This window comes from Carlito syrichta, unplaced genomic scaffold (genome assembly GCF_000164805.1).
Source record: "Carlito syrichta isolate Samal-C Ts95f unplaced genomic scaffold, Tarsius_syrichta-2.0.1 Scaffold311462, whole genome shotgun sequence".
In the NCBI taxonomy this organism is placed as follows: Eukaryota; Metazoa; Chordata; class Mammalia; order Primates; family Tarsiidae; genus Carlito; species Carlito syrichta.
The window spans coordinates 463,386-479,594 of NW_007255558.1; the positions used below are offsets into that span (position 1 = coordinate 463,386).

Sequence of the window (16,209 nt, forward strand, 5' to 3'; positions counted from 1 at the left end):
CACAGTCAAGAAAGGTCAAAGATTGCTGGTAATCAGCAGAAGCTGTGGAAGAGGCATGGAACAGATCTCTCCCTCACAGTCCTCAGAAGGAACCAATCCTGCAAACTTTGATTTCAGACTCGGCCTCCAAAACTGTGAGATAATAAATCTGTTGTAATCACTCACTTTTGGTACTTTATTATGGCTGCCCAAGGAAATTAAACATTCCCCCAACTCTGTGTGTACTACCAGAGAAGAGTAGCTATAAAAATATTTTAATTAAAGTAATTAATACTAAATACTTTGTAATATTAAATAATTTGGCATGCTCTGAAGTGAAGAGTAAAAAAAAAACACACTCAAAGGTAATTCCACATAGACTTTTACAGTAACATCTCAAGGGTTAATATAAAAACTTCAAACTATTTTCATTTACATAACGAAAATAAACTTATAAATTCCAACTTACCTTTTCTTGAACATGTTTAGCTAAATTCTTTACATAAATTCTACAGTTTGGTTCACCAGGTTCATAACTTCTGAAAACTGAAAGTGTTTCCATTTCTTATTTTAAAACAAAACAAAACAAGAATATAAAATTAAAATATTTACAACAAATGTTCAAAGAAAACTATAGTAACTTTCAAATATAACTAATAGAATAAGCCTTATGAAAATGTTAAAACAATAAAATTAGTAACAATATTACAAATGGATATAAAAATACTCATTAAAAATCTGAATTGATTATACAGAAAATTTTTAACTTTTGTTTAAAAAAATTTCAGACATCTAGAATAACTTAAATTATAACTAAAATAAATACGATATCTGCTATTAAAGGTTCTAAAGATGAATTACTTTATTAAAAAGACTAAAGCATATTTGTAATCAATCACATGTATAATCATTTTGCTTAAAGAGAATTTCCCAAGCCCCCTGTCACCTTCATATTCAAATGTAAGAATAAAGTACTAAAACACAATAATCAGCCATTTCAGACAAACTGTGGCCTCTGAACCTCTTTATAGTTCCTCCTATTTAATGTCAGTAATCTGTTCTTGACAACTACATGTTCTGTGTAAAAATGCTAGTTGTATTACTCATTATCAGGAAAATTATGTGTAACATCAATGTAAAGCATCTAAATATCACCTTAAAATGTACTAAAAAAGTAAAAATCCTTTAGATGTAAAAAAAAACTATCATGTTAGGATATAAAATCCTAAAACATGTATTTCTAAACAGTTTTTTTTAAGTTTCTTTGTCAACATCTCAGACACAGTATTTGTGATGCTCTTTCAACTGTATTTGGAATATAAAACTCCAGTTTGTGGGACACATTGATTTATTTTAAATGTCACATAAAAGTTTTAGGAATAGAAACAATAGTTTTTCCCAAACAAATACAGACTGAAAACATTACATGGAAAGGAACGTTCCCCCCCTACAAAGTATGAGTGCTAAAAAACAAAAAAAGTGATTATAAACATTAATTGAAGAGCTGTTTTGAAGTATGTGCCTTCCTAACATAAATCATTTGCTTTGATTCTACAGAGTCAAGAAAATGTTATGTGGAATACGTGCTTAGTTCATTTCATGACATTACCTTCTCTAGAAATTCTGCCCTTTTCCAGTTCCCTTCTAGAAATACATTCTGATGGCATTTCATCAGAGTCCTCTTTAATCTCTTCTGTGAAGTTCAAATTAGGTTTTGGGAAGATTTTTCCAAATCCAATACTGGATGCATCAACTTCAGCAGTGGGCAAATCTAAGAGTTCAACATTAACAGCAGTCGTTAAAAATCCCTCTGTTCAAAACTGAATTTCAATCCTCTCCCTTTAACCTTAATCATGTGTCTTATGGTGTTAAAATTTGATGTTTCTCGTTCTAGAACAAGCACACGCAACTTTTCTATAAAGGTCCAAACAGTCAATATTTTAAGTTTTACAGGTCCCATGATTCTGTCATGAACATTCAGCTCTACCACAGACAACAGTTAAATGTCAAGTGCTTGCTTTGTGGTGCTGTTTAGTGGACAATTTCAACACTTTCAACATTTTTTAGTCTGAGGTCCAGTCCCAGAGAGGCATATGATGAAAATGTTCAGTGGGTAAAGTATGTATTTTGGGAGCAATAACTGGTATTTTCTTTAACGTACCCACCTGAATTATTAATAACTGCATGAACAAAAGTAAATTTGTAATTAAATAAATTACATAATTTGCAAAAGCATTCTGCTAATGGAATGTCTCTCAAGATTATTTACACAATGTGTGTGAAGACTTCATAGTGCTACGACAGAATATTGTAAAACAACCTTCATCCTTCTCAACTATTAAAAGAGTAAGATCAGCATATTAAGTTAGAATAAACATTATAAAATAAGACATTCCCATTTGGGGATACTAAAAAAGAAAATCTATCAATTCCTCCCTCAGAAAAATCAATCCTAATCCTGATCCTACAAAGTAAAGAAAAACAAATATTAGAACACTTACAAAATTACTCATTTAAGAAAATTCAAAAACACTGCAATTTTTAAATCTCAGATAGCAACACACTGGATTTCGTTCATAAAATGTAAATTTTAGCATTAGTAAGAATTAAATTAGATTGGGGAAAGAGTTTGGAAAGATAGGATTAGGATTCACTAGAAACATTCTAGCTACACTATCTAAAAACAAAAACAGCTCTAAAAAGCTGTGAAAATAAAGCAAAGTATATGATGGGGGACCTTTAAAAAAAAAAACCAAACAGAATTTACTTATAAAAAAGTGTGTATTTATCCTTACATGTTTAAATTTCAGTCACCTTCAAAGTACTGTGTTTCATGCAATACACTTATCAAGATGCTTTTTCCACTGCTCAGTTTTTGAACGCATCGATTTGGATGCCTTTTAGCGCTAGCAGCAAAACGTAGCCGTGACAAACTTGCCATTTAACACTTAATTTTAGTTATATTACAAAGTTGCAAATGAGTATTCCATGATTGGGGGAAGATATAATTGCAAAACCAAAGAACTAGAATATCCTTACCACAATTTTTTTCCTCAAAATTTTGTTCTTTCTCGGAATCTTTCTTAAAGGCAGTCGACATGTCAGTAGATATGTGGAATTCAATTTTTTTATTACCCACAGGTTGTGGTTGGTCAAATACATCTGAAGGTAGCAGCACTGGATGTAAATTGCTATTTAAAAACAATCACAGCATTAGTCTGCAATTGCAAATAAAATCTTGAGCAACATACTATTTCAAATTTACCTTAAATTTAAAAGGCTATCACTGATGAAGCATTCACCATATTTTAAATAGTACACAAAGTGACTTAGATAAGCTTTATCAAATGTTTTTTGTTTTGTTTTGTTTTGGTTTTTTTGAGTTGGAGTCTCACTCTGTCGCTCAGACCGGAGTGCAGTAGCTGCTCCCGGCCACCGCAGCCTCGACCTGCTGGGCTCCGGTGATTCTTCCACTTCAGCCTTCCAAGTAGCTGGAACTACAGGTGCACGCTACCACGCCCAGCTACTTTTTTTTTTTTTATTGTAGAGATGAGGTCTCACCAAGTTGCCCAGGCGGGTCTCGAACCCACGGGCTCAGGCAATCCACTCACCTCAGCCTCCCAAAGGCGCGGGATTACAAGCTGAGCCACCGAGCCCAGCTATATCAAATGTTCTAATATAGGTAGTATTAAATTTCTAGTTTATAGATAAAACAGCCGGATGTTAATAATTTGCATAAAGCCACTCCATAAATGACAGAGAAAGGATATGATCACTGTTAATTCTAAACCCCAGGATATTTCTCAACATGCAAAAACACTTCACTCTGTGTTTAATGTAAGTATTTTAATGTACTCTATTTTCTACATTGTATAAAACAGTGCTGTGATATCTACTGAGTAGCCATTAGTCACATGTGTCTGATAAGTACTTAACCTGTTGCTGTCTATATTAAGATATACTATAACTGTAAAATACACACAAGACTCATGACTTTGTATAAAAACATAATGTAAAATATCTCTAACTCTTAGATCGATTATAAGCTGAAATAGTATTTTGGATATATTGAGTTTAATAAGTTATAGTATCAATATTAACTTCATGTTTCTTTTCACTATTTTAAACAGCTAAGGAAGACTAATGTAGATCACATTATTTATTTCAATTGTCCAGAACTGTTATAGAGATTCAAAGGAAAAAAGACAATACACTTCAAATGAAACAGAACAGATAGTTCATTGGCAACTTCTAGACATTAACAAAGCATTCAAGACATAGTGAAAGTTAATCTATACCTAGTAACATTCTTGCATAACTGTGGCCCTGATTCTCATCCTAAATCTGCTTATTACCTAGGAAGCTTATTATAAGATGACATAGTCCAAAAGGATTTCTTTTTTTTTTTTGAGTTGGAGTCTCACTCTGTCACCCAGACTGGAGTGCAGTGGCCGCTCCCAGCCACCGCAGCCTCGACCTGCTGGGCTCCGGCGGTCCTTACGCCTCAGCCTTCCAAGTAGCTGGAACTACAGGCGTGCGCTACCATACCTGGCTAATTTTTTGATTTATTGTAGAGATGAGGTCTCACCATGTTGCCCAAGCGGGTCTCGAACCCACAGGCTCAGGTAATCTACTCACCTCAGCCTTCCAAGGCGCGGGATTACAGGCTGAGCCACCGAGCCCAGCTTCCAAAAGGATTTCTTAAAAAAAAATCTCAATGGCATTCCAAGGGCTTCCTCAATAAGCACAAACTCCCTGGCCCAACACTGAGGGTGGACCTCCACTGCCTCTGGCTTTCCCTTTCATCATTTTTATTCCTATTCAACAAATCTTCCCATCTCTGCAAATTTCTCTTTTACTTTCCCACTCACCTAGAATAACCTTTCCCTGGCTCATTTTTGTTCCTCATCCTTCAAGGGCCAACTCAAATATCTCATTTCTTTTAAAACTTGGCTGTGACATCTCTTGTTTCACAAGCTTCTATTCTTAGTTTATGTTTTTTTTGTGTCATGTATTTCAGTTGCCAGAGCAATAATCTGTGCATATAGCTTACTGTCCTTAAGTGATAGTAACGCAAAATTCAGACTGGAAAATTCTGAGACCTGAGATAGTCAACAGTATCAAGTACTGGTCAACTGTGAGCAAATTATGAATATGTGTAAATTTGGCAAATAGGAAGTTAATGGTGAACCAAGTAGACTGGTAGGAAACAAAAGAGCAATTGAGAAATAATGTGAGTTAAGTAAATAAAGTACATACAGACAATCCTCGTTTCATAATTCTAAACCAAAGTACCTGTGTGAAGCAGGTGGTGTATTCAACATATCCTTTATTTTTCGTCTTTTTCTCATGTGGCGCAGCTTTACTGTTTTTGGTCTTTTGGGCTGCAGATTTGCTAGCTCCATTAGTTTGTTCATTCTATGTTGAAAAGAGGAACAGTAAACAGGATTTCCTTATCTAGAAGCACAGCTATTTATCACTGTTTCTGTTAAGCTTGAATTTGTATTTTGGTGTATAAATTATAAAATGATTTACTTATCTTACATGGAATTTACTTACACGGAATAAGTATAACTTATAAGCCATCAAAGAGAGAATCTGACAAAAGATCAACATTGCCTTGCTCAACTTTCAACTTTCATCTTATTTTGAAATTAAGAATGATAATTTATCAACTTTTAAAAATGTTTTATTATAAACATTATCAGTTGTCCAAATAAAACTGCTGGACTTCAAGCCAAACAGTTAAACAGGATACAATAATACAATCTATGTATAGACCTATATTAGATAGACAATACATATTTGCTAAATAAGTTAATAGTACAAGTTGAGTACTCATCCAAAATACTTGGGATAAGAAATGTTTCAGATTTTGGACTTTTCTTGGATTTTGGAATATTTTCATATACATAAGGTATCTTGGGAATGGGACCCAAGTATAAATATGGCAATTATTTGTGTTTCATGTATACTTTATACACGTTGCTTGAACATAATTTTATACAGTATTTTTAATAATTTTGTGCATAAAACAAAGTTTGTTCCAGATTTTGGAACATTTCTGGACTTCGAATTTTCAGATTAGAGATACTCAACATGTACCATTTTAAAAAAAGGTTTTGTTACTTGTCCAGAAAATAACAAAGAAGCATGAAACCAGTGGCTGGTACATGCAAAGGCTATGTTCTTGTTCATAACCTGAGATGAACTGCTGGCAGAATTCAACACTGCAGCCTTTAAGGAAAACAAAGGTAAACAAAACAAACACAAAAATGTGGTTTGGCTAGTCTACATACAGCATTTCTAATTATACTATAATTAGAAGTTCACAGAGGTCAGGTAATTAAGCCAGTGGAATATTGTACACTATTCTTTATTTAGCAACATGTTAAAGTTACCATCTGTCACAACTGTTAGCTTCCCTAAATGTCTCTGTTCACTTCCATTTTGTAGTTTCAGCCCCACCTACACTTTGATTCTAACTTGCCTTAGAAAGACAACACACTTTATGCTAACCTACTACTTAGAGGGATACTGATTCAATATCAGTCAAATTGCTGCTGATAATTAGTACCATATATGTTGCCTAGAGTCTCTGCTTGAGTTCTGACTCATGTCAAGACTCCAAAACTGGCTTCTTCTGTGCCTAGTTCCATCATTTGCCCGTAAGTCTTGTTGGTGAGGGCTTGGCAAACCACAGCCTGAAAACCAAATCCAGCTAGCTGCCTATTTTTGTAATTAAGATTTTGTTAGAACAAGGCCACAGTCACTCACCTAGGTTTTACAAGAGAACTGAGTAGCTACAAGAAGGACCATCTAGCTCATACAGTCAAAAATATTTATTTTTTGGACTTTTAAAGAAGTTGTTTGACAATTCCTGTTCTAAGCTAGGCTGGGGATTATATACCTGAACATTACTAACAGTTTACTACTCTTAGGATCTTTAAATAAAATATATGTAGACTGTCAAAAAATATCAGTAGAAAGAATTTATCTGTAATAGTTACTGGGAATAGTTTTGTGTAAAATCCCACGGAATTGCTCTAGAAATCATGCTGAGGTAAAGAAAGACTAGGGGAACAAACTGTCCAAAGAGGATCATGACCAGTGCCTACCATGCGCAACAGTTATGTCCTACAAGGTCACTGCCAACACTGAGGGGTGGGTTCCTAGATGCCTCTGCTTAAAATGTCATGTCACCTGATCTACACATGACCTAGTCATATGAGTGTTTATGTTTAAGGACACCTTATATAATGTACATCAATGATTAAATAACACTGAACTCAACCACAACTGTGTTTCTTCAAAGGGCACATCACAGCCTTCCTGAGCTCAGAACACTGGACACCTCTTCAATATTGTGCTTGGGGCTATTGAAAACAGCAGAATCACCCACAAAAAACTCAAAAATGTGAACAAGGTGGTGCTACATAAACCGTGAAAAGGATACTTGTTTGTAGTATGAGAGCTGGAACAAGAAGGCACAGGATCACTAGTCAACCCTATCTGGGAACCTGTGTGTAAGCTGACTTAAATTTGTCATCAAACTGCACATGTTCGTGTCCACAAATGACTACAAAAGCACTGTAAGTATTGATTATGGAGTTACCTATTTGGCAAGTAGACAAATTAGCAAATATAACTCCACAAATAATGGGGCTTGACTGTATAATACTAAAATCACCAATTTAAAAAATTACACATAATCCAAACTTTTTCCCTTTGGTTTTGTAATCTAGTCTCAGGTCTTAATCTAGAGCTACTATCTAAGCTTAAGAAGTTGGGGAACTGGGACAAACAAATTCTAATGACCTCAGATTATGAAGAATTATATACAACATTTATGGAGAGCAAGTCTTTTTCCCACATTTTGTATTTCTTGGAATCTAAACAAATATGTCACATTACAAACCTCTGTCGGTCTTCGTCATCACTGCTTTCATATTCAGATTCTTTACTAGATAATTCCTCATCCTCATCTGGCAAAGGGGGGTCCTCTGGTGGCTGAGGAGATGTGGGTGGAAGAGGTGCGTGCAACAGCATATAGTCTTCATACTAATTAAAATAACAAAAGTATGATGGCAATCGATATTTACAGAATAGACAAACCATTTCCATTCCAATACATGACTCTTACTTCCCTCTAACTCGTGATTTGTTTTACACATCTACACGTCTTCCGGAAGCACCTATGTGGCAGACCCTAGCTGCTCACAACATATTTCTCCTTCCCTGGCATCCAGCTGGGCTAAGTCTCTAAACCTCCATTTCACTGTGTGACTATGTTTTAGCAAATGGAATGGGAGCAGAGAAAAACCACATAGATTTCTCTTTTCTTCCTGATCTGCAGCCTGTGTAGCAACATACCCATCAACCGGGGAAGGCATATGATCAAACAACTCAAGTTTTTTAAGTGGCATGGTAGAGAATATCATTCAGTCCAACTTCTGGAATGAACTTGACGTGACCAAAAAATAGTTATTATTGTTATTAAATGAATATGAATTTAAGTTTTGTTTGTTAACAGCAGCAAGCATAACCTTAATAAATACCCCTGCGATATACCAAGCATTGGGTATGTGATGGAGTTATAAGGAAAATTATGAAGTTAACAGTACAAATATTTAGAAAAACAGCCAGCCCCAAAGCAAATTCTCTTTTACACTCAAAAAACTTTTGCATTGCTATTACTTATAAATGCATTAAGGGCAAAATAATAACTAAAATTATTGAAGAGCTGGTATAGCCTACTTTCTAAGTTATTGACAGATATGCACAGTAAATTTTAATAAAAATATTTGCAACTTATATCGTCTTTTGCAAATGAAGTTCTATTTTTCAATAAAACTAGAAAAATGGAATTTTTAGATAACTTAGTTAAGTGTGATTATCTTATAGGATAGCACAATGTTTTGGGTCAAAGAGCTCAACAACACTGAAAGAAACGACAGCTGCTATTATCAGAAGCATTTAATTCCTATCCTGGCTTTCCCCAACTCTCAGTCCTCAGCTTAACTATTATCAGCACATTACTTTATATTTGTTCCTTAATGTAATGTACATCAGAGATTGTTACAACACTTGTATAAATTAGCCTCAATAATCTCACTCAGGAAAAGAAATTCTGACACTTGAAAATTTCTAAGACCTTTCTTACCATAGGAGGTCGTGCAGTAATCGGTCCAAAAGGTGTGGGCAAATTCATTTTATTCATAAGATGAAGTACCTTAAAATGGTAAAACATTTAAAATCATATAGTATAAGACAATTCAACCCACATCTTGTATGCTACATACTGAAAATCTTTGCAATAACACTATTGACTAATTTAGTGTAAGGGAAGACACATCCCTTGCTTTTTTAATCCCACGACTAGTTAAAACTAGGCACTGGTGTGTCTCAGATTAACCTTCCCAAATGTTTGTCCAGTGTAAAAATACATTTATTCCCATCACTAAGAATGTAATGATCTCGCAATATAAAACCTACTAAAATGTTTTTTATCTTTTCTCCTGATTATTGTGAATTTATAAAACACAGAAGAGCTCAAAAAAGAAGATAAACATCATCTACATTTTTTACTTCAGTTACCTTATTATTAACAATATTTTTAAGCATTTGCTGAGGGGTTCACTATGTCATTACTTTATAAGAATCCCTATGCTCAAAGTGTATTCTAGAGTAACTGAGAATTACCAGAAATTGCATTTCCCAAATTAGTTGTTTCCTAGTATCCACGTATACAATAGCTTGTAAAAGTCTTTACTTGAAAGTATTATTTTTTTCATTATCTTTAAAATACTATATATCATTGCCTGTCTGGAATTAATCAAATACTAAGTTAATAATACAAATAAGTTAGTATGAGAATCAGCATGGAAAATAAAGTACTGAGTTATACAAACAAGTGCTCTGAGGGAAGTTTTAATCTACTTACCTGTACATAGAACTTAGGCACACTTGCTAAAGCATTTACTATATTTGCTAGGATTGTGCTAGAAGGTGGTGGGTACATATACTTGAGGCATGAATTTAGAGGAAAAGTCAGCCTTAAAAAAAAAAAACAAACACACATTTAAAATGATTATAATGTTTTAATAATTTCATACCAATAACTCATTTTAGGTAAGATGATTACATACAAAATTGCTCAAATGATATAGTACTATTAGTTTTACCACCTTGTTTCTGAAAGATACAAAGAAAGTACATTTAAAATCAAAGTTTTCTTCTGATTGCATTCAAGAATATTGAGGTATTGTATTTCTTATCAGAGCTCACCTTACACCCCCAAGCATTTTAACAGATGCTTTCTATGAATTCAGTGAAAAACTAATGTCTCAAAATGTTCATTCAAAATATTAAAAATATATGACGTACTAAAATATCCATATTTTAAAAATCATCTTATGTGTAATAGAAATACGTAGAATAAAAGCAAAAGAGCAACAAAAACACAAAATGCTCACCCATGGTTTGGTGCAATTCCATTTTCTATTGTTACACAACCAAGTTCTTTCTTTTCTTTATCATCTTCTGCAGGGTCATCAGACCTAGCACATACAGAATCAAAGTTGGTCTTATCTTTCCAAAGAATAAAAATTGCACACAGAAAGATAAACTCTTTTCAAACATGGCATTGCAAAAACTGTAAAATTAAAATAAAATTCAGGTATTTCTCAAGCAAACACCAATAAAAAGGAATGGGACTAAAACGAACAGTTACTGAATCCCTTTTGTATTATTATTATTATTATATTGAACACGCCACATTTTCATTTACTCTTCACAGCAAGTCTATGAAGATGGTGTAATTTTCACTGACCAAAATGAAAACTGAAGTTTACATGGTATAAAATAGCACACTCAAAATTCCTCAATGTACATCACAATCACTTGGAGGGTTTAATTAAAATTCATAGACTTCTAGAACATTCCCCCAACTCCTCAACCTCGCCTTTTAAGATTCTGATTCAGTAAGACTGGGCTAAGATTCAAGATTTTATATTTCAATCAAGTCCCAGATGATAGAACCACACTCAGAACCTAGTGTAAGGCAAATCTGTGAATGGACAACTACCACGAGTCTGAGTCAGGAACCAAAGATCAGTTTGATTTCAAAACTCTGTGCTATCTCTAATACACAGGTTTTAAACTACTGACAGCTCCACCCTACCCACTTTACTTTACACTGATTAACTCCTAATATTAAGTCAACACTAGTTCCTAATGCACAATTAGGAGCAAAACTAAAGGTACTGTTTTAGTGATAGACTTAATAGAGAAATGTCTCTCTGCTATTTCAAATTACTTACTTGCTAATCTGAAAATAATCCAATAACTTTATTAATGATTTTTAAAAGCTAGTAAACCTACTATCTACATACCTTTTCTTTTTTTCGGAGCCTGAAGTAGGACATGGGGAATGAACGCGATCTTGCTCTTTTGCAAATTCAACAACTAAAGTATGACCTAACAGTTTCAGCTGATGGAGTCTTGTCAATGCCTTCAGTTAAAAGAACAAGAGTAAACATTTCATAACTGTGCCAAAAATGATTTGTTAGAGACCATATATAAAAATAACCTACACTTTTTTTGTTAATTATGCGACATTTTCTTAGCTATTTCTTACTTATTTTTCATCTCAGGCTACCAAAACTTTATTACTTATTAAAGGACTGCTTCCTATAACAGCAACACAAAAATACAGTTAAATTCAGTTCTGCCAACTCTGCTTATATTCAGGGAGCTGAAAATAGCTAGAAAACCAACATGACAAATCTGCCTGGTATCGCCATATCTACAAATCTCAGGGTGGTCTGAACGAGGCCACACAATCATGTACAAAACTCTCAGTTTTCCCCCAGATCTAGTAGAATACTTTGCATCTCTCCTAACTCCTTAGCTTTAGTTCCTCTCCACTTACTTTATATTAGCACTTTGTTTCCTGCTGAGACAATGGACATGACAAGATAAGACTCTCAGACTCTCCTGTAATCCCTCCTCCACCAGCATCTGCAGCCACATGTTCCACATTCAAAGGGCTTGACTTGCACACTAATCTCTCCCCCTCGCCACTACTCAAGGGCCTTTCTGATGTATGCAGAGGCAGTTCTTATCTCCATTGTTAGTTTTCTGTGCTCTTCTGGATTATCCACATCAGTATAAAAACATGTTCCTATTTCTCTCATCTAAATGTGTTTTATTATTACTTTCACAGTAAAACCCTTTCTCCCAAATTCCTCTCCTCCCATCAGTCCCACACCTCTTCCAATGAGGCTCCTGCTTTGATCAGTCCACTAACACTGCCTATCATAGACAACAATCCCACATTGCCAAGCTCAATACAACTTCTAGGCACCAATTTATTGCTTTTAACCTAGGCGATCACCCCCTCACTGATACACGCCACTCACTTGGCTTCAGGGCACCACACTTTATAATTTTCTTCCTAGATGACTGGTTTTCCACTCCTCAATCTCTTTGGCTTCTCCCTCTTGCACTATCAGTACTGGAGGCTCCAGAGCTCTACCCAGGTTTTCCTCTCAGTCTAAACACATCCTTTTGGTGACTTAATCCAGCATTCTAAATTTAAATACCACCTTATGCTGATGATTCACCAATTAATAACCTTACCCAGACTTCTGTCCTGAAGTCCAGGAGCACATATCCAAAATGGACAGCTCCCCTCAGTATCTAACACACTTCACATTCAGCATTTCAGAAGTTACCACGCATCCCTCCCCCATCTTCAAATGCTCCACCAGGGGCCTTCTCCATGACAGCTGGTGGTAACTCCATTCTTCCAGTTATTCAAGTCAACGATCCTGAAATCCTCCTTAATTCCTACATTCCACATCCAAGTTATCAAGAACTCCTATTTGCTTCTCTCCAGAAATATATACAGAGTCTAGCCACTGCTTCTCACCTCCCCTTCCACCACAATGGCCAAGGAACCACCAATCACCACAAAAACACTTTAGTAGACTTCCCTGTTTCTACCCATCCCCTCTTTCAGTCTATTCTCACACAACAGCCAGAGCAATGCTCTGAAATGTAAGTCAGACCCTGTCTCCCCTCTACCCTGCTTTGTCTACCTCCTGCCTTCCTCAGACACTCATCTTTACCTTGGCTGTTCTAACAGCCTGTACTTTTCCACATCCATCCAATCCATGATAAAAATCCTACCAGATACCTTTCACAGGTCTCATCATCTACTACAAGCCAGCTCAAAAGGACCAAGTACCTACCTACTATATCAAATTCAGCATCTCTCTCCCAGCCATCTGGTAAGTGCCATTTCCATCTCAAACCTTAGCTCTCCTCACTTACAACTTCCAAGCCTCATAGCTTTACTCCGTGTCCCCCAAACTTAGAAGGCCTTTCTCCCCTTGCTTTCTTCCGACAATCCAATTAATCATTAGACATCTTGCTCAAAGGTCACTTCTTTTGTGAATGATTCCCTGGCATTTTAAAAAATATATATGCTCCCCTTTTAAGACTTAAAACATCTTGCCTTATAACACTTATGGAGACACCAATCTTTATATCATTTAGAATTTGCTATTTTTAATTACATATGCAGTTAACTTTGCTTCACAGTTAATCTACTACTAATATGTCCCAAAACCTACACATTGGCGAGATCTGCCAACTGACAAATAAAACGTAGCCCACTGGCTAAATTCTTGGAATACAAACCCTTCTGCTTCGCAAAACCACAGCTGAACATTACTTCCCTTTTTTGAACCAAGACTGGATAAAAGGCTACTGTTGATAACAGTAACAGTAAAGAAAAAGTCTTACCTTTATAGCTGCTTTTTCATTAGGGAAAGTAGCAAATGCTGTATGTTTCTGAAACAGAGTTAAGGTACAAATTACTTCCAACATAATTTCAGTTTCTCATAAAGAAGTCTGAAATTTACCATTTGACACATTAATAAAATTATGGGAAAGGATGAGAATTAAGACCATTCAACCGGCCACTAATTTTTGTCCAGGGGTTTCCTCTCTCCCTCCCTATTTATCTCTCTCTCTCCCTCCCTTACTATTTATTTATTTATTGAGTTGGAGTCTCGTTCTAGTCCAGGGGTTTTCAACATTTGTGGGGTCAGATTTCTTCTAGATGACTTTACAGAAAGGCGTGTGCACACACAGCACATTTCTCACACACACACATTTCACCAAGCCAAGAGCGGAGGAGTTTCCATCCCCCGAGGGTCATCCTAACCACCTAACTCTGAATATCTCCCATTGGTGACACACTTGGAGATTCCTCCCCACGCAGAAGTCCAAAATCAGCCACCAATGGAGAAATCTGGCCTAGTGCCTATTTCCATTTGTGATTTACCTTTGGGATAAGGTCCAATGGGAGACGTCCATTTTTAAACATAAATTGTCAACATGTTTAAGACCTCCAGAAAAGAAAAATGGCGGTAACACCAGACATCATGCCAAGGAAGAGTTCCCACCCACACTTATGAAGACTGGTTGAGTAGTCACAGCACACATTCTAATTCCAACCAAAATGACCCAGTTAAGCCAAGTGAGTAAACTGAGCCACATAACATACTTTCATTTGCATTTGCTGGCATTCGTGACGAGTGGATCAAAATTGCTCTTTTTCTAACTTAGCAATCCTTGACCCTGACTGACACATACTAAAATCAGCTGGGAGAATAAAACTAGACCACCCTGAAAAAACTGGGTACTGCCAGTTCTGCTTTATAAAGGGAAATCCCACTACTACATCTATAACAACTGCAGGCATAAGGCAAAACACAGCAACTGTGCACATTCCTGCCTGGGACATTTAACACTTCCCTAAAGGATGCAGTCCGGAAAGGACCATGAAGAGCCTCTTGATTAACAAATCTTCTGTTTTACTCAAATCACCAACTGAAGAATTGCCTCCTCTATTCTGATTTACAATTCACCATTGGCTTTCAAATGCACCTTTTTTTTTCTTTTGGTTTTGTTTTGTTTTTAAGTCAGAGACTCACTCAGACACCCAAGCAGGAGTGCAGTGGCACTAATATCGCTCACCACAGCCTCAACCTCCTAGGTTCGGGTAAGCCTCCAGCCTCAGCCTCCCAGAAGCTGGGACGAGAGTTGGCACCATCACGCTGGGCTAATTTTTTTCTTGGTAGAAATAAGGTCTCCCCATGTTGCCCAGGCTGGTCTCAAACCCCTGGGCTCAAGCGATCCTCCCACCACCACCTCGCAAAGTGCTGAGATGACAGGCGCGAACCACCACCGTGCCTGGCAATTTTGTAATTTATGGAGACGAGGACTCTTTAGGTCACCCAGACTTGTCTCAAACTCTTGGCCTCCAGCAATCCTCCTACCTCGGCCTCCTTACGTGCTGGGATTGTTACAAACGCCTTCTTGCCGCACAGTTGTAAGAGTCTCCGGTGTCTAAGACAAACGCCCCCAATTCGGAAGAGCCGTGAGGTCCCCAGGGAGGACCCGACAAAGGGGGGGGGGTGCGACAAGGCCATCTGCCATCACTGTGCCTTGACGTCCTCACTAGCCCTTTCCCGCAGTGCTGCCGCGGGTCTAGCCTCGAGCCCGTCACCCCGAACCCGGCACGCAAGGAATCCCGACCTAAACGAGGAACGCTGAGGGGGAATCCCCACGCGAGCCTCCTCGCCCTCCCCCCTCTCCCGGGCCCTCGCACTCACCAGTCGGCCCTGGTCCGACAGCACGCGCACCGACTGCGCCCCGAAGTACTTGAGCAGGTCCTCCTTTTCCTCAGCGCTCAGCTCGGCCGGCAGGTGCCTCACCAGCAGCGTGCGGTCGCCCCGCGGCGGGGACAGCGACGCAGGGCCGGGGCACGCCCTGGGCCCGGGCAGCGGTGGCTCAGGCGCCGCCATCTTCCGGGAGAGGCGGCAGCAGAAGGCTAGGGAAACCGCGACACCGCGCGCTTCCGCCTCGCGCGGGGAATTCTGGGACGGGAAACCCACAGCCACAGCACCGTCTCGCGAGAACTGCGCCGCGAGGGAGAGCCTCTTCCGGGGGAGCCTCGGAGACCCTGGGGCGCGGCGGGAAAGCAAGGAGGTTGCGGGGGACTTGCTGCAAGGGTTGGAAGCAAAACACCGGCCGAAGATGCGCGAGGACCGGCGGAAGTTGTCAGTCAAGGAAGGGACGGGAAACCGCCGCCGGGCAGTGGGGCGTGGGGGGCTCGGGCGCCAGGAGCAGGCGGACTCAGCACTGCGCATGTGC

General features: G+C 37.8%; 1 protein-coding gene across 2 annotated transcripts in view; it reads right to left on the reverse strand.

Moving 5' to 3' along the window:
- The window catches only part of RNPC3 (RNA binding region (RNP1, RRM) containing 3), a 22,182-nt gene extending 6,294 nt beyond the window's left edge, over positions 1-15,888 (reverse strand). For both annotated transcript variants that reach the window (XM_008068664.2, XM_008068663.2), the window contains exons 1-11: positions 15,669-15,888; positions 13,792-13,839; positions 11,373-11,491; positions 10,455-10,538; positions 9,923-10,034; positions 9,143-9,211; positions 7,898-8,040; positions 5,275-5,397; positions 3,019-3,170; positions 1,589-1,750; positions 449-543 (exon numbers count right to left, since the gene is read on the reverse strand). In XM_008068664.2, coding sequence (XP_008066855.1) covers positions 449-543; positions 1,589-1,750; positions 3,019-3,170; positions 5,275-5,397; positions 7,898-8,040; positions 9,143-9,211; positions 9,923-10,034; positions 10,455-10,538; positions 11,373-11,491; positions 13,792-13,839; positions 15,669-15,860 — 1,299 coding nt within the window. In that variant the 5' untranslated portion in view covers positions 15,861-15,888. The remainder of the gene's footprint in view (positions 1-448; positions 544-1,588; positions 1,751-3,018; positions 3,171-5,274; positions 5,398-7,897; positions 8,041-9,142; positions 9,212-9,922; positions 10,035-10,454; positions 10,539-11,372; positions 11,492-13,791; positions 13,840-15,668) is intronic.
- Positions 15,889-16,209: the final 321 nt, after the last annotated feature.